A 24935-nucleotide genomic window follows, 5' to 3' on the forward strand; every position below is an offset into this window, starting at 1 on the left:
AATAACTGACACTCTTGATGAAATTATTCCCAACACTCCCCAAACCAATTATGTAAATCTGTACATTAGGCTGTAACAGTCTAGACATTATTTTGTTTCTACTGCTATCAGGGCCCAAGTACCTGAGGTGCTGACACCACTTTCAGGTTGAAAGTAGAAAAAGACACATTACTTGGGACCACTGGAAAACCAAGAAAACTGATAACAGCTCCAGTACTTCCCTCCCGTTATTCTCTTATCTCTTGCAATCTGGATTTTGCCAAACCATTCTATTTTTTCAAAGGCCTTTAATTTGGGGTGAAGGGTCCATCCACTGAGAACTAAGCAACAGATGACCATCACTTCTAGAATTACCAGGGAGGAGGCTTGAGAAAGGAGATGAGATTCCAACTGGCTGAGTGAATTATTTCTCAGACGAGGAACACATAAGCAGATTTGGTAGGTAAGATATCAAGAGTTATTTGAAGGTTTTGAGTTTCTAGTGCCTACAAGGCATCTGGTTGGAGATGTCTAATAGGTAATTAAACACTAGTTTAGAGCGGTACCATGCTCACCCATAGAGCTTTTATGCTAACTAGGAGTCAACACTCTCTGAAGCAGAGGGCAGGAGCGACTCAATAGGAGCACGTATGTGTACGAACTATTCCAGGCACTAAGAATTGCATTTACAAACTGTAAAAATGTTTAAGACTATCAAGAGAATTTTAAATATTTCACTATATGAAGTTACACACAATACTGTGCTTCATTATTTCCTATACAACACTACATACTTTAACTTGAAGACACCCATAAAAGGAATACATTTCAGAAATCCTGAAAAAATTCTACTAGCTATAGGCTATTTAAGTATTGCTTACAAAAACTATCAAAGGAAAGCCCAGAATCACGTAAATGGCATATACTTAAATAAGAGGCAGAAGCTTAACATACAGAGTATAATGCTTTTTATTCACCAATAAACTAAAAGCCCATTTCTAGATGTTTCTTTCTTTCACATGCTTCATTTGTTTTATTAACAAGCAAAACCCTGTAAGGTGCAGCTTCACCTAGTCTTCAGACTCAGATCCATCTTCATCTTGACTAATCTGGAAATAACGAAGTTCGTAAGTCTCCTTGTCAGATGCCACCACACGAAGCCAATCACGAAGATTGTTCTTCTTAAGGTATTTCTTGGTGAGATATTTCAAATACCTTTAAAATAAAGACACGAATGTCATTAAGAAATACAATTATCTACTATGCAAAGGCTTATTATATAAAAGATATGCAGTTGTAGTCATTTTTAATGTTCCCTTCAAACTATTTCATTTGTATCCAACATTGTTCAAGGTTGCTGGGGATCTAAGAATTAAGGTAGCTGCTCAACCCCGATTACAATCAGTCGATACCCTACAGACCCTATTTCCCCACCTCCCTAAAATTAACATCCTTTAAGTTGAAGCTAAAAAGAATAGTGGCTTCCTCTTCAGTTTTACTGCCATAACCAGATTACCTTTTAATATGTAATTTCATTCCTTTAATGTATTATGTTCTAAAATGTCAACATTCCTTTCACCAGTATCAACCTCCCTAACCTCAGTCCCATGATCAACAAAAGGAAACCTATCAACAGGACTGAACCCATTTACAAGTTCAAGATTATTGACACACCTGCAACTAACATATGGCTCAGTCCTTATAAAAAGCTTTCAACATGGTCTAATTTCATCACTCCAACCATTCTCTTCCACTTCCACTTTACAGCAATTCTGAAATATCAAGCAGTCCTTGAGTTTCCCTGTCCTTTCTTAGTGCTTTTCCCTCTGCTAGGAATACTTCATCCAGAGGCAACACTGAGCAATCTCAGCTTCTCTGCAAATTCTTATGTACTATCCCTACCTTCAACACAGCCATTACAGGATGTAATAATTATGTGCATGTCATTAAGATCCTTGAGAACATTATCTTTCATCCCCAAATCCCTAGTGATGAATTCATAACCACAGCTAACACGCACTGCTACTTTAGTCCAAGCCACAACCGGCTCACCTATTCTCACAGCAGGTTCTTCAGCTTCCACCATCAGTCTTTTTCAGCCACAACCATGAATTCCCTAATTTCCATGTCTCATTCCAAAACTTCATCTCAATGAGATTTCCTTGAACACCTTATCTAAAAATATTAACCCTGAAATCCTCCTTATGCATTCACACAGCACTTATCAACTACTTAATATTTCATCGTCCCTTTCCACTAGAATTTAAGCTCCTTAGTGGTAGGTACTTGTCTGCTTGGCTATCCAGTCCTACAAGAGTGCTGCCATGTAAGTACTTAACATGTTGAGTAAATTAAACGAACTAAAACTGGCAAAATGTTAGACTTTACCTTTGACTGGCTGCCTCTACTAAATAAACCACCAAAACCTTAAAAACCACACATCTAAGAAAACATTTATATTACTTAATTTGGGACATTACTTTCATGTTACACATTAAACATGTTTCTTGCAATGTATTATAATATTAAAACATCTAACACTGTTGAAGTTTATATATAATTTGGGTTTCAGGGATTACCATACACTGGATAGGAGCCCTGTTTATAACTTGTCTATATTACAACAATGAATTACGCTTACTGACAACTAGCCCAGGTAACTGGCCCAGTTACTGAACATATTTTCCATTCACACAGGCCATTAGTAAGTTCAAAACACTTGTTTGTATATCCCTGACCTTATCAACACATCTATTCCTGCCTATGAAGAGAAAATACAAGATTATGTATTCTCACAATTACCATAATTTCACTGAAGTGTTATGGGAAACATATACCAACCTTTTAGAGAACTGTTTCTCAGAAACAACTGTGATTTTATTCTTGAAGCGTTCAATGTGAACAACATTCCCCAGATTTCCAGTTTTTCCATTGACTTTAACCTTCTCCCGTAGAAACTGTTCCTATTTTAAAACAGAAAACACGCAAAACTAGGGAAGAAAACCCTAGATATTCACTAGGGAAGGTACCCTAGGAATAGAGCTTAGGTTAAAATCAAATATTACATACTTAAATCTTTAAGAACTCTATTACAATGATAAAAACAAGCTGAGGAGCGTGATACTCACAAAATTTCCAGAATCAAAAATTCCATCTTCTACTGGATGAGTAAGGTCCAAATTAAACTTCCAGGTTGACTTCTTAGGCTTCTTGTCTTTCTGCTACAGACAGTCAACATAATTACGACTATTTAATTTACTCACTTTATATACAAAACTTTAAAGTTTGTAGCATCCCAAAGATGTACAATGTACTATGATGTTATATATATGTATGAAATGGTGCAAAGTGCTAAAAAATTGCTTCGTATCTATTGTATATACCCTTTTTCTCAGGGGTACAATCCTTAACTTGGTTTCAACCAAGATTTTGTAAAATCCAACAGAAATTTTCCCCTCTCGCCACCCAAGTGTCTCAAAAGTGCAACACTCAAGAAAGCTCAAAGCACATGACAAGCCACTATTAGTTCCCTTCATCAGAAAATTCCAAAAAATCCTGTATTTAACTGGAAAAGATTAATGCAAGGATCAATCAACTTTTTACTGTAAATTAAAAACGAAACCCGCCCAGGGCTGGTTTGAACCTCTCAAGCCCACTCTGTTCCAATTATCAAGTGAAATTTTATGGGCTTTTAATGTTTTCCAGACCACTGACATTCAATTTTAAATTACCAGGTACTGTTTACTATAGGCCAGGCCCTATGGGACACAACTAGTATATACCACCTTGCCCAAACTCACTTAAATGCCAGAACAGGACATTCTATCTACTCTAGTCTAGAGAATTAAATCCTTATGTTGTTGTGGTGAGGGAGACCTTTAGTCCTGTAAAGACTTTTCAATTAAAAAAACAAACAAACATATGTAACTTTCGTTTTCCATACCCAAAACTTAGACTAATAAACATAATCGGCCTATCCAAGTAAAATGCTGCTGTACCTACCATCAATTACATTCAGACAATATGCTGAAAACCGACAAATCCGTATTTATCAGAGGATGCCATCTCCAAATCAGACCCACCCAAAAGGACACCAAGTACTAATGCCAGGTTGCTTTTAGATAGCCGAGTAATTTGTACCTCCCCCCCCCAAATATCCAAAACTTAGGACTGGTAAATTGTTGACATATACCTCTCTTTTCAAATGCTCTTTGGACTGGTTTAAATATCTTACTGACCCTCTTGTTAATTAAAACATAAAATCTTTGGTGCACGCTTTTACATCTGCGAGTCTTTACTTTTACCGTTAAAAACTTCATGAGGTAATAAAGAAACTTCTTCCCCAACTTTTCTAAAGTTCTCTGAAACTTCCGTAGCCTCGGAGCTCCCTCCGCTCCGACAAGGCCATCAGACCGGTCCGATTACCCCATCTCCTCCCTGGCGCAAACGAACAGGCTAGCATCGGCATTACCAGAAGCGAGATCGAAAAGAAATGGCCCAACGCTGTCCCATTAGCACGGTTCATCGCTGCGCCTCCTCCTTCCTTGCGGGGCCACAGCCACCCATCCTAAGCCAACTCCGGGCCCACCTCGAACTCCACCAGACCGCATGGCAGTCGCCAGGTGTCTCGAAAAACCAACTCAGAACCTTAACATCGTGCTTGTGTTCCTGACCCAGTCTCCACTTCTACCCTCCCTTTATCTTAAATGAGAGATCCCCAACTGGCCAGATGCAAAACTCATCTGCATTGGGGTAACACGGTCCCACCAAAATCCCACACTCACTCACCGGCGCCATCTTGAAAGGCGGTCTGGCGATCAAAGAGAAAGCTACCGTCGCGCGTCCCGTAGTTATACCAAAACGTGCTGCGTCACGCGCCGAGAGCGTACGCTCCCCACCTCCCGGAAGAGAGCGTGGGGAGGCCAGTAACCCAGGAAACCGGGGCGTGATCGGGGGAGCATAGGCTTCGGATGCAGTCCGGTTTCCTGGGCGTGCCGGCTAGCGGCCGTAGTAAAATGATTCAGGGTTTTCCGCCAATGACGACGTTCGTCCGTTGACTACAAAGGTCTCCGCAGTTACGCGAGGTGGTTCCCAGGTAAACACAACCGAGGGATGGAGGAATCATCTTTCACTGATCGCCTAGATCTTCTTTCCAATCAAGGCAAGGCAGTGTCTCAGGTTGCTTTGGGATCTCCTGTTTTATATTGTAATTACAATCCCACAGCGAAAACGTTACTTCTGTATTTGTGTTTTGTCTGAGAGTCTTGTTTTCTAAATGACTGTTGAGGGAAATAACTGCCTCAGGGAGCCAAAATAAACTAGGTTCTCGAGGAAAAAACTCTTAAGAAAAAAAAAAAAACAAAACCGTATTGCTCACTCGTTCACTTGTTGAGTTCACTGTTGCTTCACTTTTATCATGGGTTTTAGTTAACCCTGTGTAGAAATTAAGATGGAGTCACTCTTGTGAAGCAGAACTTTGGTCAAGCAGTGATGTAAGCAGCCAAGGGCATTGCAGCTAAGACCAGATGTCTTCGAAGCCAGCACAGGCTGACCACACCAAAAACTGGTAACAGGCGGAACCAGAGGAGGTCTACAAAGGTCCAAGACTGATGGAATCCCTCTAAGAAGGGAGGATTTAAAAAAAAAAAAAAGATTTTATTTATTTATTTGACAGAGAGAGAGAGAGCAGCCAATGAGAGAGGGAACACAAGCAGGGGGAGTGGGAGAGGAAGCAGCAGTCTCCAAGCGGAGGAGCCTGATGTGGGGCTCCATCCCGAAATGCCAGGATCACGGCCTGAGCAGAAGGCAGACGCTTAATGACTGAGCCACTCAGGCGCCCCAAGAAGGGAGGATTTTTGCAGCAAACCGTCAAGACTTTCCAGATGCTGACCCTTTCATCTCTGACCACATCAAAAAGGCAACTGCCCTGAAGACCCTGCCCAAATGGTCTTGGGACAGAACAGAAATCCTTCACCGCTTGAACATACTAAGTAGCAAGTGCTGAGAGTTGACCTAGACCGGAGGGAGGCCTTATCTCAACTGCACACTCACAAAATGACTGCGAGTTTGGTTGATTAACTTCCTACCCCTTGTTTTGTCTTGTTATGTGATTCTCTTGTGCTTTGTGTGATGTGTAAGAAAAGAGCTTAAACACTAATGAAATGTCATTGAGTTTAGAATCCTGAACCTGCTTTATAATTATGTTAACCTTGCTTTATGATCGCATAAAGCTGCCATTATGGAAAGACACAACTCATGTGTGCACCTTTATAGTGTGTTCATGACACGCTAGGACTCTTGACTTAAAGAAGTATGAGCTGGCAATTGTTTTAAATCACTAAATACACAGGAAAACAAGCCACTCTGAATGAAAATCAACCCCCAAAACCTATGAAATCAGACCAATATACATTGGAATTAGACAAAATATAAAATAAGTGTCTTGAATATATTTAAAAGCTAAAAGTATTTAAAATATGTTAAGGGAAAGGGGAACAATCAAATTGGCCAGGACTAAAAGAAAATAAGTTCTAGAAATTAAAAATAGCCTCAGTTAGAGTGGTTGAGTTAAACAGGAGAGTAGCCACAGCTGCAGGGAATATTACTTCAAATGCAACATAGAAAAAGCACTACCCCTCTCCAGAAAGTAATACTCAAATGACATTGTAGGACAGTCCTATGGAAGCAAACTGCACAGTTTTGACAAAGGATGTGCTCAGCCCAACTGTGCAAACAATGAGGCACTGAGAGAAACTTATTACCACTGAAGAATATTGCTTTTAACTCCTCCAACCTTGAATGTTCTTTGTCAAATTCTCATGAATGAAAGTTAAGAGCACCAGATACGGGAAATAGGAACTGAAATCACTGCTGCTTTTCCTTCCTTTACTAATTTGATTAGAAAGCATTAAAAAGTATGATTAAAAAATTTATGCTTGCTTCTATGCATCTTTTCTCTCAGTGTGTATTTAGGAAAAACTTTAGTGATAATTTGTTATTATTTCTAACAATAGCAATCTCAGAAGATTTTCCTGTTAGTGCCACAGGAATTCTGAATAATTGATCAAACTTAAAATGAGAATAAGTATCTTTTTAATTGCTTAATTTTTGTCATTTTTGTCTTATTTTTAGCTTGGTCATTCATCTATTGGTGGCCATTTAAATTATTTCTACTTTTACACTATTATAAACAATGCTTTAAGGAACTTCTTAAATTAACAAAATTAGTATCTTAAGCCAAAAGAAATGCTCCTGGAAAGAAATAGAGAGAAACAAAAAAGATAATGCATTAAAATATCTAAAATCCCATTTGAAAAAAAAAATCCCATTTGTTTGGAAATAGCTATTTAATGCTTTGTGGGCATGCATGTTTGTGAATGTGTATGTATAAACATAAATCATTTAGATTACACAAGTAATTACATTCATTTATAAAAATTGGATGGTACTATAGTTTTCTGAATTAAAAGATTTTATTTAGAAATAATTACCATACCAAAAGTTGTAAAAATTATGAAAATAGTTCAAAGAACACACACACAAATACATAAAAATCTGGACAAAAGATATATAAATACATACATGTGTCTATATATCCTTTATTCATATTTTTACCTATTATTAACACTTTGCTCCATTAATTTTCATTTGTTTTTCCTCTCTTTCTCTCCATCTATACATCTGTAAATCTTCATGGGATGGTTTCTTGATAACCTTTTCATTTATTTTATTAAAATTGCTCTGTTTAGGCTTTCTATTTCTACTGAGGTTGATTCTAATAACCACATTTTCCTGAGAAATTATATCATTTAGGTTTTCAAATTTATTTGAATAAATTTGTTTTATTTTTATTTCCTCTGCATTATTAGTCATTCCTCCTATTATTTCTCATTTTTTGTATTTGTGTTTTCTTCTTCCACCTTAAATAAATTGGTCAGGGTTTTGCTGTTTTAATTTTTCAAAGGACCAGAATTTTATTTTTTAATGTGCTATTTTTCTATCCACCTCACTAATTTCTGCTTTTATCTTTATCATTTCTTACCTTGTGCTCTCTTTGGTTTATTTTGCTGTTCTTTTTCTAGCTGTTTGAATTAGGGCTTTAATTTCACTTATGTTCATTCTTTCATTTTTATTGATAGAGATGTTAAGGCTACATTTTTTTTCTATTGCCTTATATAGATTCTGATATATGGTGTTTTCACTATCATTGTCTTTCAGGAATTGCTTCTGTTTGTAGTTCCCCTTTCAACATAGAATTATGTAACAGGTCTTTAAATTTCCAGGTAGAAGAGTATTCTTAATTTTCAATTTTGTTTTTAATTTCACTTGGAATTCGTATCAGAGTGTTATTTTAAATATTTCTACCTTATAGAAATTACTGTTTTCTTTGTGCCCTAAATATTCTTTATTCTGAAAGTTCCATTTGCCTTTGAAAGGAAGGTATATTCTCTAATATCAGGGTGTTAGTGATATGTATATAAAATCTCCAATAGATTGATCTCATTGATTGCACAGCAATTAAAATGAACTAGAGGGACAACAATTTTAAGTGAAACTCATACACATAATTGTGAACAAAGAAGGGCAGACATACTGTCAGTTTTAGGTAGGTGAGCTTCCATTCTCCTAATTAGAATCTGTCCTAGGAATCTGATGGCAACTAAGGTTGCCAAGCGTTTTTGGCCCTCCAAAACATGCTGGGACATGCCCAGGGGTGTGGCCCCAAAATTATTTGACTGGATCCAGAAATAAATCTCAAATTGGACAATGAATTGATGTAACCTTGTAGGTGGGCCCTTTTTAGCCAAAGCACACCCAGTGGTTGCAACTGATCCTGCTGAATGTATCACGGGAATATTAGCATACCTCATCTTGTACTTTGCTTTATTGCACTTCGCAGATATTGGTTTTTGGGTTTTGTTTGTTTGTTTGTTTTTTAACAAATTGAACGTTACAGCAACTGAGTCCAGGAAACCTATTTTTCCCGACACCATTTACTTACTTCATATCTCTGTGTCATATTTTGGTAATTCTCACAATATTTCACTTTTTCATTATTATTATATTTGAATTGCTGAAATCACATAAAACTTTAATGGGTTGGGGATGGCTTTTTATGGATGAGCAAGGAAAGTGGGTTTCTTGAGATGGAATCTACTCCTTGTGAAGATGCTGTAAAGATTGAAATGACCATAAAGGATTTGGAATATAACATAAACTTAATTGACACACTAGCGGCAGTGTTTGAGGTTTGAGAGGATTGACTCTAATTTTGAAAGAAGTTCTACTATGGTTAAAATGATATTAAACAGCATCGCATGCCTCAGAGAAATAATTTACAAAAGGAATAATTAATCAATGCAGCAAATTTAATTCTTGCCTTATTTTAAGAAATTGCCACAGCCACTCAACTTGACCAGTCAGTAGCTATCAACTTCGAGGCAAAACCCTCCAGCAACAAAAAGATTATGACTTGCTGAAAGCTCAGATGATGGTTAGCATTTTTAGCAATAAAGTATTTTTTAATTCATGTATGTACATTGCCTGTTGAGACATAATGGGATTGCACACTTCAGAGACTACAGTATAGTGTGAACGTAACTTTTATATGTACTGGGAAACCAAAAAATTCATTTGACTCACTTTGTTCTGATAGTCGCTTCATTGCAGTGGTCTGGAATCAAACCTGCAGTATGTCTGCGGTATGCCTATAGATGTTTTAAATTCCCAGTGGAACACGCACTTTAGACAGACAGTGTGAGTTCTAAATGTGGTAATTCCACAGGACACCTCCTATTTGGATAGGATGCTTAATTATAAGGTTGCGGATGGAGGAGAGGAGATTAAGACAGGCTGGCACATAACAAATAATTAGCCTTTTCACTCTTCTTTTTTTCCTCCCATGCCTCCCCCTGGGAGACCAGGCTACTGATATTTGCAAATAGCAAAAAGAGTGGGACTAAGAGCTGGAAGACTCTTACCTGGTACTTCGTTTCTTGCACAATTATCTCACTGGATTTGGAAGGGTATGGTTATCAATAATTCTGGCCACGGATATGAGGTCACAACGCCATGGTAGTCTTTTGGCATGGCTCAAATGTCGGAGTGGGAGATGTTCTAGAATGGTACAGCATGTAAAAGGAAGAAACGGTTGAGCCATCTAGGGATGAAACTGTCCAGATAGTGTTGATTACACATAGGATTGGAAAAACGATGAAGGGTTTTTCCAGGGACTCATCACACCATTCATATCACTATGGAAAGAGAACAGCAATGCAGGTAGAGAACACCTGAGTCTGGGAGGTCAGGAGTAGGGGAGGGACCATTAATTGCTTTTGCATTAAATGTCTCTGGAAGAATGCAAGGAAAAGGATGAAGATGGGAATGTTTTACTCTTGTAACTACAGAATTTTGAAACATGGGACTGTTTTACATATTTTAAAACTACTAAAAACTTAAAAATGAGAACTAAATTATACTCAAATCTAGGACTAAAATTTAAAAATTAACATTATCAGCCATAAAGCTAGGGTGCTCTCTAGTAAGGATCTAGACTATAAAAACATGGTAAAAACAAGTTAGATTTTAATAGTGCTAAACACATTAATCCATACTAGTTTCTAATATGAAAATGGTTTTAGGAAGGTATATATACAAGAATAGGGTAAGCTGTAAGTTAACTTTATTTTTATTTAATATAACTGATGAAGTTACCAGACAAATATATTTTAATGTAACAAAACTATAATTGATGTTCATCATCTATAATGTAAAGGATTTCAATATTTTAGGATAGCCAAAGACAACATTTGGATTTTACCCATTTCTGAAATGTAAAATGCACAATTATAATATCCATACTACAAATCTTACGATTTTAAAGTTTTAGCTAAAACATGAGTCTCTGTAGATAAAAGCAAGAATTCTCCTATACCTAAAACAAATAAAATGTGTTACTAATAAAGTGCCACTGGATTAGACAATGCCATTTCAACTATTTCCTTTTTGGAGAGGAGAACACAGGTACATAATAGTATGGAACTAGTCATTTTCATTATACTAGCATAGAACTACTCATTTGCATTATATTTTATAACAAGCACAAGAGTGCTTATTCATAATAGTAACCATAATAAGAATTCCTCTCAAGAAAGATCATAACTATGACTTATGACAAGCTGTACAGTCATCACTGAATACAGTTTAATGTCCAGAGTTTTTAAAAAATATAATCTCAAACTAAGATAAATCTAAGTGTACCAATACCAAGAAATAGTTTTAGGGACTTCATATAAATAAAAGAACCTCTCTCTCAATTGTAAAATAGTCTTCACCCAATTCTAAGGCGAGAGGAATAGTGATGGTTGGTTAAGTTTGGCAACAACTATGTTTCTAGCAGGTGAAAGCCTGATATGCATTGCTATAAGATGCATCTTTCACATAAGGAAAACATGCTAATTAGATGTAGACAGCACTTTTCAGGCACTTGACCTCACTTGGTAGTTAAGTTGATGCCCAGATGTATACTTAATAGAGAAACATTAAATTATATAGTGACTTCAAGTCATGTTCTCACAGAACATCTGTGTTCCATAAGCTAAATCCAAATGTTCCCTGCTAAAATCAAATAATGATGCCATATATCCAACTCAGGGGGGAAAATTTAATAGATTAAAGTTAATAGATTGAATTTTCTCAATTTTAAGATTTTTCCACAATAAATTTTTCATAGCCTTTGTTGTCTATTACTTGTCTGAATGCTAGGAGAAAAAAAGGCTTAAAAACTGTAAAATATTATGCCTAAGTTAGAAAATTTTAAACTGTCGATCAGTTCAGTATAACATATGGTTTATGGAAATATGCTTACAGTTTGCTCTTATACTGCTTAAGAGCCACATTTTCTCATAGTAAATTTGTTTCCAGTTCATATTATAGAATTCAGTATGTAAACATTTTCATGTACACAAAAGAGCATTATGAATTTTTATCTGTTGTCCCTAAATAAATTTGAGAACCACTACATCTTTGTATGGCTCTAAAAACTATCTTTGGGGTCATGCCAAAGGAATGCTTTCAGATATATCTTTAAGGTTTGGGTTCTAAGATAAGACTACCAAATTCTATTCTAAAATGAAAAAAATATGGCAAGATTCCAGTATAGATGTTATCAATGTTCCCATTTTTTTTCTTTAATACTTAGCATATAGGTTAAGTATGTTGATGTTAAGGATTTTTTTATTTGCATGTATCACTGTATTACAATTTGGGAAAATTTTGCAGTATACTTTCAGGCAGTTAGCTTTAAAATAATGCAACTTTAGCTCTTAGCACAAACAGCCCTGAGAACAACGCATTCAAATTACAGCTCAACTAGAAATAAGCTAATTGAGAAACTTTAAAGTTACAAAAACAAATTCTGGAAAAGTTGTAAATTAAAAAAAAAGTTACCAACATTTGAGGCACTACCAGACTACAGTACTTTTAAGAGTTGGAAGGACTTGGTAAAAAGAACAAACATACAAAGCTACGTGTGCATATGCACACACTCATGTTGTGCTAGAATGAAAAATTGTGTCCCCAAATTTTATAGCCTAAACCTTTTATTATAGCATCTCCTATTAAAGATATCATGCTCTGGCTGCAGGAGAGTTTTGGTAATCATTATACAGCATTGGTACAGAATTTTGTACCATAAATGGTAACGGATTCAAGAGCTTGGTTAGCAACAATTTCAAGTGACAGACAGCCCTTGGAGGGGAGAATGAGAGAAACATCATAATTATGTTTATGATGCAAATGTTAAGCTAAAGTAGCAATGATTTGATCTATTTCAGAGGGTATACAACTTTGTAGTAGCAAATAAGATATAACAAAGTCTTCACAATAGAAATAAAATACATTGCTCTAGAAAGAAACAAATATTTCACTTGTTAATATTGTATATAAATTGGTGAAATGCCTGCAGACAAAAATGGTGTATCATTGAATAATCTATCAATAGGACAGTCTACACTCTATACATGGTAACCTGTGATATTTAACATTTGCTACAAAAAAGTACAACAAATACTAGGAGTCAACTTTTAATATTTCTGATGTCAAAAAAGAATGAAGTCACTTCTGTTCTATGTTAAAAAATATGTTTACCTGCTTCCTTTTAATACAATTTATAAAGCTTTACTAAATGAAATATTTTGTTCTAGAGAAACATGTATTGACTTACTTGAAAATAAACAGTCCCATATCTTTAAAATCTATACTTATATATCAGAAGAGTATTTACACTTCATTATAATACTTAAAATATTTATGCATAAATAGCTTTTGCCATTCAAGGTGTGAAGATAGAGATGCATTATTATAATTTACATATGCTCACCTCACAATTAAAAATGTATTTATGTGAAGTTTGACAAGTTAGGAACAACAAGGGCATGCTAATCCAGAATTAATAGTAGACCAGAACACTAATGTGGTTAACTGGGATCATATGAGTGACCAGCAAGCAGCATGGATTGAGAACTTCCTGGGATTCCTGTGGGTAACAATGCCAACCAGCAACAAGTAAATCACACAGTACAGAGTACTAAAAACCTAGAGCAGTATGTAGTAGATACTTAAACGGAATACTGGAAAGAATTTAGCCTAATTCCTAACTGTGCTTTAGATGGGCGAAAGCTAAAATGTCACACTAAAATGATTAACTACAACCTCAGTATTTCTTGTGCTTTAGAATTCTCCTTGCATTTCTCTTAAAGTATTTTGTTTCTTCTCCAAATGAGTTTGCTGAGGCCAATACAAGATTTAAAAATGTGCACAAATTAAGTAACTAAAACCTTTGGTATCTTCTATTCCTAATGCTATATTCAGTCACTGATTAGACCAGTTACAGCATCATATATATTTTCCTCTAGATGATAGAAACAAAGGCCTTTCAGAGCTCAAGGGATGATGGGAAAGGTCTCATACTCAGTCTTAGAGAATGAAGGTATTTCTAAAGTAGTGATTTTGTTCTAAGTTTCATTTCAATATGATTGCTATTAAGTCAAAGGTCCTCACAAACCATGTGACCATGTCTGGAGTCCTGGAAATAAGATACACATGATCCAAAAGACTAAAGAGGGATGTAGCTGAGTCACCAAAAACAGTTTTTAAAATAATTCGGCTTGTAGAATTCTTTCCTAATTATGTTTCTTACCAGTAACCGAATTAAGTACATAACAATCAGAAAAAATACAAGTACGTCCTAAAATAAGTAAAATAATAATTATTACATAAAGTAACTCTTCTTCCATGATTTACTTTCATTTCACTTTAGAAAAAGTGTACATAAATTTAACAAATGTTCCAAATCAATTTAAAGTAAGAATTTCCAGTTTTTGTCTGACAACTAAATATTTTAATGTATATATATTAAAAAAAACTCCTTAAAAAAGGTTGGAAAGGAGTGACTACTATAAATACCAATAATTTATTCAACATAATAGATAAAAAGCACTGCATAGTATCCTATAAAGCAGGTCATTCCTTTAAATACGGAGAGAGAACAAAAGGAAAAAGCAAAAACAGTAACTAGAAAGAAACTTCCTATTTTTATGCTGATTACACAGGCCTCCAGTAAAGACCTATAGCTCTAACCAACCCCCTGGGCCACTGTCCCTTGCAGACTCCTTTACAATCTGACTTGCTAGTCACCCAACAGTTCAATGCCTCTCTGTCAACCACAAGCAGGTATCAAAATCACTACATAGGTTATGTTTAGTCCTCCAACAATTTGGCAAAGAAAAGTATGACTGAGGTAATACAGGTGGCTGCACATGCCTACTAAGATAATCGAAACTTTTTGATAACAGGATTTCTGTTTAAGGATTTGTGCTTGCCACACACAGGCTGAAGCTATGACAATTCCAATCCATTATCTACTCACTCTATATTAAGTCTGAAATTAATGTAGAACAATTCCACTTAAATGTGGTACTTCAATACCACTAGATGCTACATTGTCTGATTTAAAACCCTGGTTTATTTATCAACTAAAATTCAGGAATGATTTGCTCAGACAAATCATATCTGCTAAAGCCATCTTATCTGTTTCTTAGACTCACTGAAAACCACAGGAAAGTTATAGGGAAGACACCTACAAAATTTTTTTTAAAAAATCAACAGAATTACACATCTTGATTATTTTAAATAACCAACTGCCTGCAAAACTAACTCAGTACAATTTCAACACAATTAAAAAAGAAATGAGGTTGCTTGTGAAGGCCATAGCTTTGGTGACAACTTAGAAGCAAACTTCAGATCTGTGGTTGATCCAGACCTAAACAATTTGCTCATGCCTGATGTTCCCATTTATTTGCAGGGCTTTATGGCTACAGCATATTCTTCACTCATTGCACACATAACAGACACCTAGAATGGAAAAATGCAGGCAAAAAGTTATTCAGAAGGCAATACATATATGAGATATATTTAATTTATTATACACTGGATATTTGTTGATATTTTATACATATTGACTTTGGATAGAGGTATCCCAAGACCAGATAATCTACTTTCCTTATAGTTTTCCGAAGTAAAATTTCTCAAATTGTGGTTTTTAAGATAACTTCCAGGGAACAGGGAGAAAAGAGCTATAAATGCCCCAATACTTATTAGATGTTATACTTCTGAGGGTTATAACAAAGAGAAAGTAAATCACCTTCATGCGTTAGTATTCCCATAACATCCTTTCTCATTCTTAATAGCACAGACGCTGATCTTCAAAACAAATTTAGGGTCGGCAGTGTCTACCTAGCAAAAAATGAACTTTGATACTTTTCTTGGTAATGGGTCTCTAAGGGCATCATGGGAAAACTATCTTATAGAGATCATTTTCAATTTCAGCGGTATTTAAGAACTACATTTCATAGTTGGCATTTTTTGCTAACTAGATTAGGCCAAAGTTTTTATAAAAAGCAATCTCCCCATAGGTCTTTACCTGTACATCTTCACCTGCATTGTATTTTCCTTCTATTTCTTTACCTAGTTCACCTTCTGGCAGCTTAAGATCCTCACGAACTTCACCAGTTTCTGTCAGCAGGGAAAGGTAACCATCCTGAATGCATATTAGCTATTAAAAGAAATTATATCATTTGCACTGATTAGATTATATTCACTCTTTGTAATGTTTACATAGTTAAGTTGCAATCCACATTAATTTGTACAGGTACACAGTAATATATTAATATACTCTTAGAGCTTAAAAACGCTAAACATACAAAAGTATAAAAGATGTATAGACTAAAAGTATAAGTTCACTTCTTCCTGCACACCACCTTCCCCCAAATCTATATATATAGTATGTCCTGAAGAATTCGCATTTATGTACACAATACAAATACAGTTGCTTTAAAAAAAATAAATGGGAATCCAAAGTGACTCCCTTTCCAAGGGGCCTGCTCATGCCCCTCTTCAGGGAAGTAGCAACTTGGAATAAAATCTGGCATGCCTTAGGTTGTTGGAAGAGAGGGGATGTTTGTTTCCTTTGCCTTCCTTTGGCTGCCTACACATATACTTCAGTCCTTTCTGGATAGATTGTGCCCTCTTCTCATTCACAAGCTGAAGTTGTCCTCTCCCTTGACACTAGGCCAGAGGCATTAATGGGTAGCAGGTTTCTTTAATCACCAACTATGACCTTCCCACTAAAGGGGAAAACTATATCCACAGAATTGGTCGTGGTGGATGATTTGGCTGTGAGGGTGTGGCCATTAACATGGTGACAGAAGATGACAAGAGAACTCTTCAAGACATCGAGACCTTCTGCAACACCTCCGTTGAGGAGCTGCCCCTCAATGTTGCTGACCTCATCTGAGGGGCTGCCCTGCTACCTAGCCCTACCCAGGGTTCAGTCCATGGGGGGCTGAAGAGAAGGAGGAGTGGGAGGGAAGGGAGCCATGGCATGGACATCTTGTCACTTTTTTTCCTTTGAATAAATGTTACTTTTTGAGGCAAAAGAAAAAAAAAATGGGACATTACAGGTATTTTTCAGCAAGTTTTTTTCAGTTAACAATATGTCTTAGAAATCTTTCCAAATTGGAAACTATGGGCCTGCCTTAGTCTCTTTAACCACTTCACAACTGCACAGATAGACTGTAACTGATTAAACTGTTTTCCCATTAATGGGCATAAAGTTAATTTTAGTTTTCTATGATTACAATGTGTTTTATACTTTGATTATGAACAAACTTAAGTGGAGAACTTTTGGTTTTTAGTTCACTACTAACAATGTTAGATTTTTTTAAAAGACAAACACTAGCTTGTTGATGACATTAATGAGACAAACCCAGTCTAACCTTCAAAAAGGCACAGGTTTGATATCACTCAATTTTTTAAATTATAGGAATGAGGAAATAGCCAGGCTGTACTCATGTATTCTCAAAGCAGGTACGCCATCAGTATGCCTATACTAACAGATTTTATATAAGGCAGTTGTTCAGAATTCAAGATGCTAACATTGACAAACAAAAAGGGGTCAAAGATGTGATCCTTACGTCCCTGTAACTACTACAACATAACACAAGCATACCGTAGAGAGAGATTTCAAAGCTCTCTTCTATGGCACAACCAAATCTGGCTATGGCTTTCCACAGATACCCCAAGAGATTTCAGCTTTTGCACATGTCTAAAATCTCAAAAACAAAAAACCATCCTACAAAGCAACCACAAATACTTTTAATTCACCTTTACATCACTCAAACTTTTGTAAGGTGGTTGGTAGAGGAATGGGAAACAAGGAGGTTGAGGCAGAAGTGCAGTTTTTTTTTTTTTTTTAGATCATACCAATCTTTGTATATACTACAAAGTGATCACCACAATAAGTCTAGCTACCATCTGTCACCATACAATCGACCGCCTTTACCCATTTTGCTCATCTCCCGCCCCCCTCCTTTCTAATAACCAACTACTAATCTGCTCTATAAGTTTTGTTTTTGTTCATTTGTCTTTTACATTTCACATGTAAGTGAAATCATACGCTATTTTTCTTTCTCTCCCTGACTTATTTCACTTAGCATAGTACATTCAAGTTCCATCCAGGTTGTTCAAATGTTAACATTTCCTTTTTATGGCTGAGTAGTAGTCCACTGTGTACATACATCACATCTTCTTTATCCATTTGTCCATTAATGGACATTAATTGTTTCCATATCTTGGCTATCGTAAATAATGCCACAGTGAACATCCGGGTGCATATATCTTTTGAAATCAGTGTTTACATTTTCTTCATATAAATCCCCAGAAGTGGTATACCAGGATCATATGGTAGTTCTACTTCTATTTTTTGAGAAACCTCCATATTGCTTTCCATAGTGGCTGTACCAATATACATTCCCAGAAACAGTGCATGAAGGTTCCTTTTCTCTAGATCTTCTCCAACACTCGTTACTTTTTATCTTTTTGATAATAGCCATTCAAACAGGTATGAGGTGATACCTCATTGCGATTTTAATTTGAATTTCCCTGGCAATTAGTGATGTTGAACTTCTTCTCCTGTATCTGTTGGCCATCTGCATCTCTTCTTTGGAAAAATGTCTATTTAAATCCTCTGCCCATTTTTAAATCAAATTGCTTGGGTTTTGTTTATTTTGTTTTTTGTTTTTTTGCTATTGAGTTGAATTCTTTATATATTTTGGATATTACTGGATATATGTTTTACAAATATCTTCTCCCATTCAGTAGACTGCCCTTTCATCTTCTTGATGGTTTCCTTTGCTGTACAGAAGCTTCTTAGTTTGAGGCAGTCCCACTTGTTTATTTTTGCTTTTGCTGCCTTTGCTTTTGGTGTCAGATTCAAAAACTTAATGCCAAGACCAATGTCAAGAAGCTTACCACCAATGTTTTCTTCTAGTTTTGTAGTTTCAGGTCTTACATTCAAGTCTTTAACCAATTTTGAGTTAATTTTTGTGTATGGTGTAAGATAGTCTAGTTTCATTCTTTTGCATACGCCTGTCCAGTTTTCCCAACACCATTTATTGTATAATTTTAAACAATTAACCACAGGCTTACAAGGTAGATCTTTTTGATTTTGGCCCTTTTAGCAATTCCCTGAAGTAGAACTTGTCTATTTCAAGAATTAAAAGTTCCACTGTCATTAGTGACTGAAACATAAAAACCAAGTAATAATACTGATACTTGGTATTTATTTATAGAATGGTGGTTTTTATTTCTAAAGAGTTAAGAATTCATAAGTTAAACTGTGGGATGAAATAAAAAGCATTTCAAATAAAAAATGTATAGACATTATAAAACATCCAGTAAAACAACATATTTTAAAAATTAAACATCTTATTAAAATAAGCTGCTATGTGAAATAAAATTAAAATTTTCAAAAATAAAGCTAAACTATAGAAAAATAGAATTAAATACCGAAAATTATTTTATCTTCTTAATAAATTATTTAAAAATTTTCAGATATACAGAAAAGTTGCAAAAATAATACATCACAATCCCATGTCTTTTCCCTAGACTCACCCACTGTTAACATTTAACTACATGTGCCTTTTTTCTCTGTGCATAGAAATATATAAAATACATACAATATACATTTGTATTCTTTTCTTCTTTCTACTGAACCTTTTGAGAGTATGTTTCAAACATCACAACTCTTCAGCAATAAATACTTCAGTGTGTTTTCCTAAGAAAAATTCTTATATAATCAGCTTATCTTTCAAAATTAAAAAATGCAGTATTGCTAAAATATTATTTAATATATAGTCCATTCAAATTTGCCAATTGTTCCAATATTGTCTTTGGTAGAAACTTTTTCCTCCCAAAACCTTGTATTTATTCGGTGTGGATAGGTGCATGAAGGCCACCACAGCACAATAAATATAACTGAAAAGGCTCACAGAGCTAAATTTTTTAAATGAACAGAAATAAGTATTATATGCTGACTTGATAACGAAAGGATGTGTTTACTGAGTACTTACTGTGCAAGGCACTGCTCAAAGTATTAACTAATTAAACCTCCCAATGATCCCATGAGGACTTTACTATTCTTATCCTCATTTTATAAATAAAGAAAAAAAGGTGAGAGGTTAAGTAACTTGCCAACTAAGGTCACATAATTAGTAAGTATTAAAGTAAGGATTTGGACCCAGCCTGTCTGGCTTGAGTCGTTCTCTTGTACACGACACGGTGTAGACTACACAACAAAGGCTGAGATAGGATAAGGCAAGTGAGGCACTAATTTTGAATGCAAAATTTAAGGTGGCACCAAAAAAACTCATCAGTGATCAGACAAATATTTTAAAATTAGAATTAATGCAAAAAATCCATGATGAACAAAATATCAAAATTTTAAATAAAGATAGAATTTGAATTACTGATTTTTCCTTTTTGCCTAAGGCGCCTATGTGACTTGACACTGTTTGTTGTCCTGTTTTTATTTAAAATCTTGTGCTCACTTACCTCATTCCCCTACACCCTGCTGTATCCCCCAAAAAAACCCAAACCAAATTTTTCCTTTATGTTAAATCTTGAGCTCCAATCAATGATTGATTAATTTTATCATAGTAATTACTGCTGAATTAATGATACTATCTTTCTGAAACACTCAAAGGCAAAAGCATTCTATATTGAATGCATATTAACGTATATAACGATTACTGAACATTCAAAGCATTCACACTGTAAGGATGAAAACAGAAATCCATTTTTGGCAAAAAAAAAGTCTATGCTTAGCCTTAGCTGTACCATCCTTACTTCAATGAATAATCCCATATGCACTTAACAAATGTTTATTGAGCACCCAGTATAAGCCATGTCTAAATTAGGTGCTCCAGGTATAACAGAATGATTAAATGGAACATTTACACAGGAAAAGGGGGAGCAGAAAAGAACTACTTTTTGGTACATATCTACTTATGAGGTAATTATGGGATACATTTTCTCATTTAATCCTTCTACATTATCCTTCCTTTGTAGATAGGAAGACTGAGGCTCAGAGAGATTGTATAATTTGTCCACGGTCATCTAGCTAGAAAGTGACAGAACTAGATCCAAACCCAAATTGCCTTACTAAAAAAAAACCCCATAAGCTATTATTATAATAAGACAATTCAAATTTCTACAAAGACTTCAAAGCAACCTGGAAAACATTTGTAAGTGGGAAAGTGAAAATATAAAACTGCTTACTAGATTAAAACTATGTAAAAATATTTTTACATGTGGACAAAGAGTAAATCATGTTAATTGCAGTTGGTGGTAACATGCTTTAAAAATTATACAATAAGAGGTATAGTAAGAAATCAGTTTAAAATGAATAAAAAAAATCTAAGTGTCACACTTGTATTTTTCATTGTGTAACACAAACATTAAAGAGTTCTATGTATGGTATGCTCGACAGTGAGATTGAAGACTTACAAGAAAGACTTTAGTTATGATTAATCTGAGCTCCCACATCCTATGAGGTCAATGGTTTGGTTACCACCAATACTCCAAAACAACAAAATGCTATCATTAAACATGACCTATCCAAATGCATAATTGGAACTAAAAGCTGGAAGTCTAGACCTATAATTTAACTAAAGGTCACAGCATGGTCACTGAATGTAAATAAAACAATTACATAGTTTTGTATTTTCTTTACCATATGCACTGACCATGTAGTTTCTTTATATTAATGGCTTTCAACTTATTTCCCTATTTAAGAATACCAAATTCTGACTCACATTCACTAATACACAGATTTAGTTGGTGGAACATGAATTCCAATGATTTCTTAAAAAAATTAGTTTGATAAGTGAAAAGAAATAAAACATCCAGGAGGGAGTTATCTAAATTGGAAATATTTTACAACAAAGAGAATAGTAGTTTCACTAAACATTGAGCTTATTCAGGCACAACATGCAGTCACGTGGCCTGAGAAATAATGACATGTTCAACTTTAAAAACTCAAAAATGTTAAAAAAAAAAAAGAAGCAAATTAGCCAGAATTCTAGCTAAGCTACAAGGGTTAAGTATCACTATTTTTCCAATTTCTAAGATAGGTGGTGCCTAGTATTTGGTTAAAAAAATCTGCCAAACTACTACCAGGTTTTATTAAATTACAGTCGATAGTAGAATGTATTTACAAAGCAGCATTTTAAAGGAAGTTAGTACTCACTTGATAATCATTTCTCTTAATATTTGGAACATCCATGTTGTGAGTAGAAGGGCAAATATCCTCATATTTTTTGCCAGTGAAAATATCAATTCCAACAAGGTGAACCTTACAAAGAAGGGAGAACAGGAAACCTGTTTAATCTTTGCCAAGTATATCACTCATTACATACACAAGAGCACAACACCAAAGCTGATTATGACAGATTCTTTCTCCTTCCAAGGTCATCTAATTTTATTTTCTTAAAAAAAAATGCAGTGGTCATAGAATTGAGAAGCAGTGAACAACTAAACAGTTTCATGACATATCAAGACCCAATATCATATACAGCCCAATAATTCAATTGTAAGAGTGCATAAGAGAAATGAAGTTATGTTAGAACAGGTTTACTCATCTGTAAACTGAATAGATATTCTAAGTCACTAGGATTCAGGAAAGTTTCAATTACCAGCTAATTGAAATTATAAGGGCCCAAAAAGGAAATGCTACCTTTCACTATTCAAAGCAATAGCTGGTCACCCAGAAATTGTGGTAAGAAAAAAATGCAATTATTACAAAGTTATAAATATGGAAATCTCATTCATGTTCCGTACTAGACTACAAATGATCAAAATCCCAAAGCAAAGAGAGATCTGGAAGGGCACTTACCTTGGCATGACCGTGCTTTCCAGTTTTGGAAGTTGACATCTCCACTATTTTGCATGGTCGTCCTTTGAGAACCACGAAGCCGTTTTTGCGCAGGGCCGAGCACTGCATAGGGTAAGTGCTGGAAGCCCCTGCATCTCCAGTAGTGAAATCAATTTCATCCGCCATGGTGGGCTGAGGAGATGGTAGCTTTTCCGAAGGAACTACGCAAAAAGTTTGTGTTTGCTTTTTAACAACGGGAACGCAGGCGGGGAAACATCGCATTTCGGACAGGTTACGTACCAAGCATCATGGATCAATAGATTTTTGCATTTATAGAACACCTACCCTAGAATAGCGGGCACTTTCTAACTCCGGCCTCTATAAACTTTTCCAACCATTGGTGGGGAGGTGGGGAGATGGGGAGGGAAGTCGCAGATGAGCTCGAAGGGGGTGGGGGGGATACCCGCTCTGGGCACTCACCCGCGCCGGGGACAGCAAATCCTGGCCCCCATTGTCCCACCTCAAGAGAAGCCGGCGACCTTCCCGCATCGCGCCGCGCCACCCGGCCCTCCGCCACCGCCCTGATCCCACTGCGGGGGACCCAGTCCAGGCCGCACGTCCCCGCGAAGGATGGGGATAACGGGACCTGGCCAACAGCACCTGGCCCTCGGGCAGCGGGCTTGCACTCCGCCCTCCAGCCTGCGGCGCTGTCGCCCCGGCCTCTCAGGCGCCCCCTTGTCCTGCCGGCATCCCCGGCCCGGCCGGGCCGGGCCCGGCCCCGCATGGGCCTGAGTCCTGGTGGGTCCCGCGCTCGCCTCCGTTCCCCCATCCAACCTTCCTCCTTCCCTCGTTCAGAACTCGGCTCCGACCGCCTTCTCCAACCGCCTTTTCCGGCCCTGCCTTGCTCAGGTCCCGGCCCCACCAGCTTTTCCCCTGTCTTCACCTTTCAGCAGCGAAAGAAATCCTCTCGCCTGCGCACGGGCGCCGGTCCCCTACAGCTGCGGCGGCGGCAGCGGTGGCGGCCCCGGCAATTCCAAGAGACGGGGCGGGGCCGCCACACTTTCCACACCCCGGCCTCCCCGCCCTTTCCCGCCCCCACCTCAGCCCCACTTCCGGGATAGGTCCCGGCGCGTCACAGGCACCGCCCTCTCGGGCTCCCATTGGTTACAAGGTTCCTGAGGCCCCGCCCAGTCACGTGAAGCGCGCCCTGGCAACCCCACGTGCTGCGGATTAGTGCACTTCCGGCGTGAAGAGCACTTTCTGGAGTCCTGTAGCTGAGGGCGAACTCAATGGTAAGGCAACTTGCTACCTCAAACTTTAGGGTTCGTTGCGCTCTGGTCCCAGTCGAAGTTAATGGGAACCAAACCATGGGCTTGGTGGCCCTTGCCTTTAGGTGCGTGGTGGTTGTCACGTGAGTGTTGTTAGGATGCGCGAGGCACGCGAGTTCAACGGGTGTCCTGCGTGGTTACGGAGGGAACTTTGGGGTCGAACTCCTGGCACAGGTTGGTAGTCGAAACCACACTTGTTCCTCGAGAAAGAGCCCAAGTGCAGTATTTTATTACTAGCCCAGCCGCACCAGCTTACGGGACCCCAGCCATCTATGGGATTTGGCAGTAACTGCCCCTGGGTGCCTGGGCAGGGTCGGCAGGACCCTCAGGGGTGGGAACTGCTGAGACATCCAGTTACCAAACAGCAGCGCGAAATTACCCAGCCCATTCGTCACACTAGACTGTTGTGGCGTTGTGGAGGTGAATGGTTGTCCCGACTCCTACCGCATAGTCCCATCCAGAAACTCAGACAAGTCCAGTTCTGACAAATTTGGCTCTTCTTTCCTCTCAGCACTAGCATTCCTTTGAGTTTGAGGTATGTGCATACTCCATTAGGGCAGTTGGGTTGTCTTCATAATCGAACAGGAGCCAAAAGAACTTGACTAGGATTAAGGACCAAGGTTCTTAAATGTGCTCCTTTATGTTCTATTTAACAATGCACTACATTCTACTTTGGACAGGTGATCCACACCCACCAGTTTATGTGGTTCTGTAATTTTGTATTGCTGTCTCATGAATAGTCAATCCCCTTTCTCACATTACTGTGTGGCTCTACCATTTGCACAGATATTTATTTCACATATGTGGAATTTAACCTTTATAATAAGCAAGGGAACTCCCATAAACTGAATTCAGCCTGT

At 37.0% G+C, this 24935-nt stretch overlaps 2 protein-coding genes and 1 non-coding gene across 5 annotated transcripts; 1 reads left to right on the forward strand and 2 right to left on the reverse strand.

Annotated features, from left to right (window-relative positions):
• Positions 1-930: 930 nt before the first annotated feature.
• RPL22L1 (ribosomal protein L22 like 1) lies at positions 931-8105 on the reverse strand. Of its 2 annotated transcripts, none has more exons than XM_026498739.4 (4): positions 4768-8105; positions 3108-3200; positions 2821-2942; positions 931-1194 (listed from the first exon to the last, which is right to left on the reverse strand). In XM_026498739.4, exons 1-4 carry the CDS (start codon positions 4774-4776, stop codon positions 1050-1052), a joined length of 369 nt encoding a protein of 122 aa, XP_026354524.1. In that variant the 5' UTR covers positions 4777-8105; the 3' UTR covers positions 931-1049. The 2 variants fall into 2 exon arrangements, with proteins under 2 accessions (XP_026354524.1, XP_026354529.1); XM_026498744.4 differs by having other exon boundaries at positions 3108-3197; positions 4768-4841.
• A 2538-nt stretch (positions 8106-10643) lies between these two features.
• EIF5A2 (eukaryotic translation initiation factor 5A2) lies at positions 10644-23873 on the reverse strand. 2 transcript variants are annotated; one of them, XM_026498718.4, is made up of 5 exons: positions 23691-23873; positions 22769-22968; positions 22124-22228; positions 15959-16090; positions 10644-15390 (listed from the first exon to the last, which is right to left on the reverse strand). In XM_026498718.4, the coding sequence occupies exons 2-5, from the start codon at positions 22931-22933 to the stop codon at positions 15331-15333; spliced, it is 462 nt and encodes a 153-aa protein (XP_026354503.1). In that variant the 5' UTR covers positions 22934-22968; positions 23691-23873; the 3' UTR covers positions 10644-15330. The 2 variants fall into 2 exon arrangements, with proteins under 2 accessions (XP_026354503.1, XP_057162467.1); XM_057306484.1 differs by having other exon boundaries at positions 16003-16090; positions 23691-23855.
• On the forward strand, positions 16388-16530 carry LOC113257029 (small nucleolar RNA SNORA67). The gene has a single exon (XR_003316792.1). It is a non-coding gene; the product is annotated as a small nucleolar RNA SNORA67 (small nucleolar RNA).
• Positions 23874-24935: the final 1062 nt, after the last annotated feature.

The sequence above is a fragment of the Ursus arctos genome, unplaced genomic scaffold (genome assembly GCF_023065955.2).
Source record: "Ursus arctos isolate Adak ecotype North America unplaced genomic scaffold, UrsArc2.0 scaffold_4, whole genome shotgun sequence".
NCBI lineage: Eukaryota > Metazoa > Chordata > Mammalia > Carnivora > Ursidae > Ursus > Ursus arctos.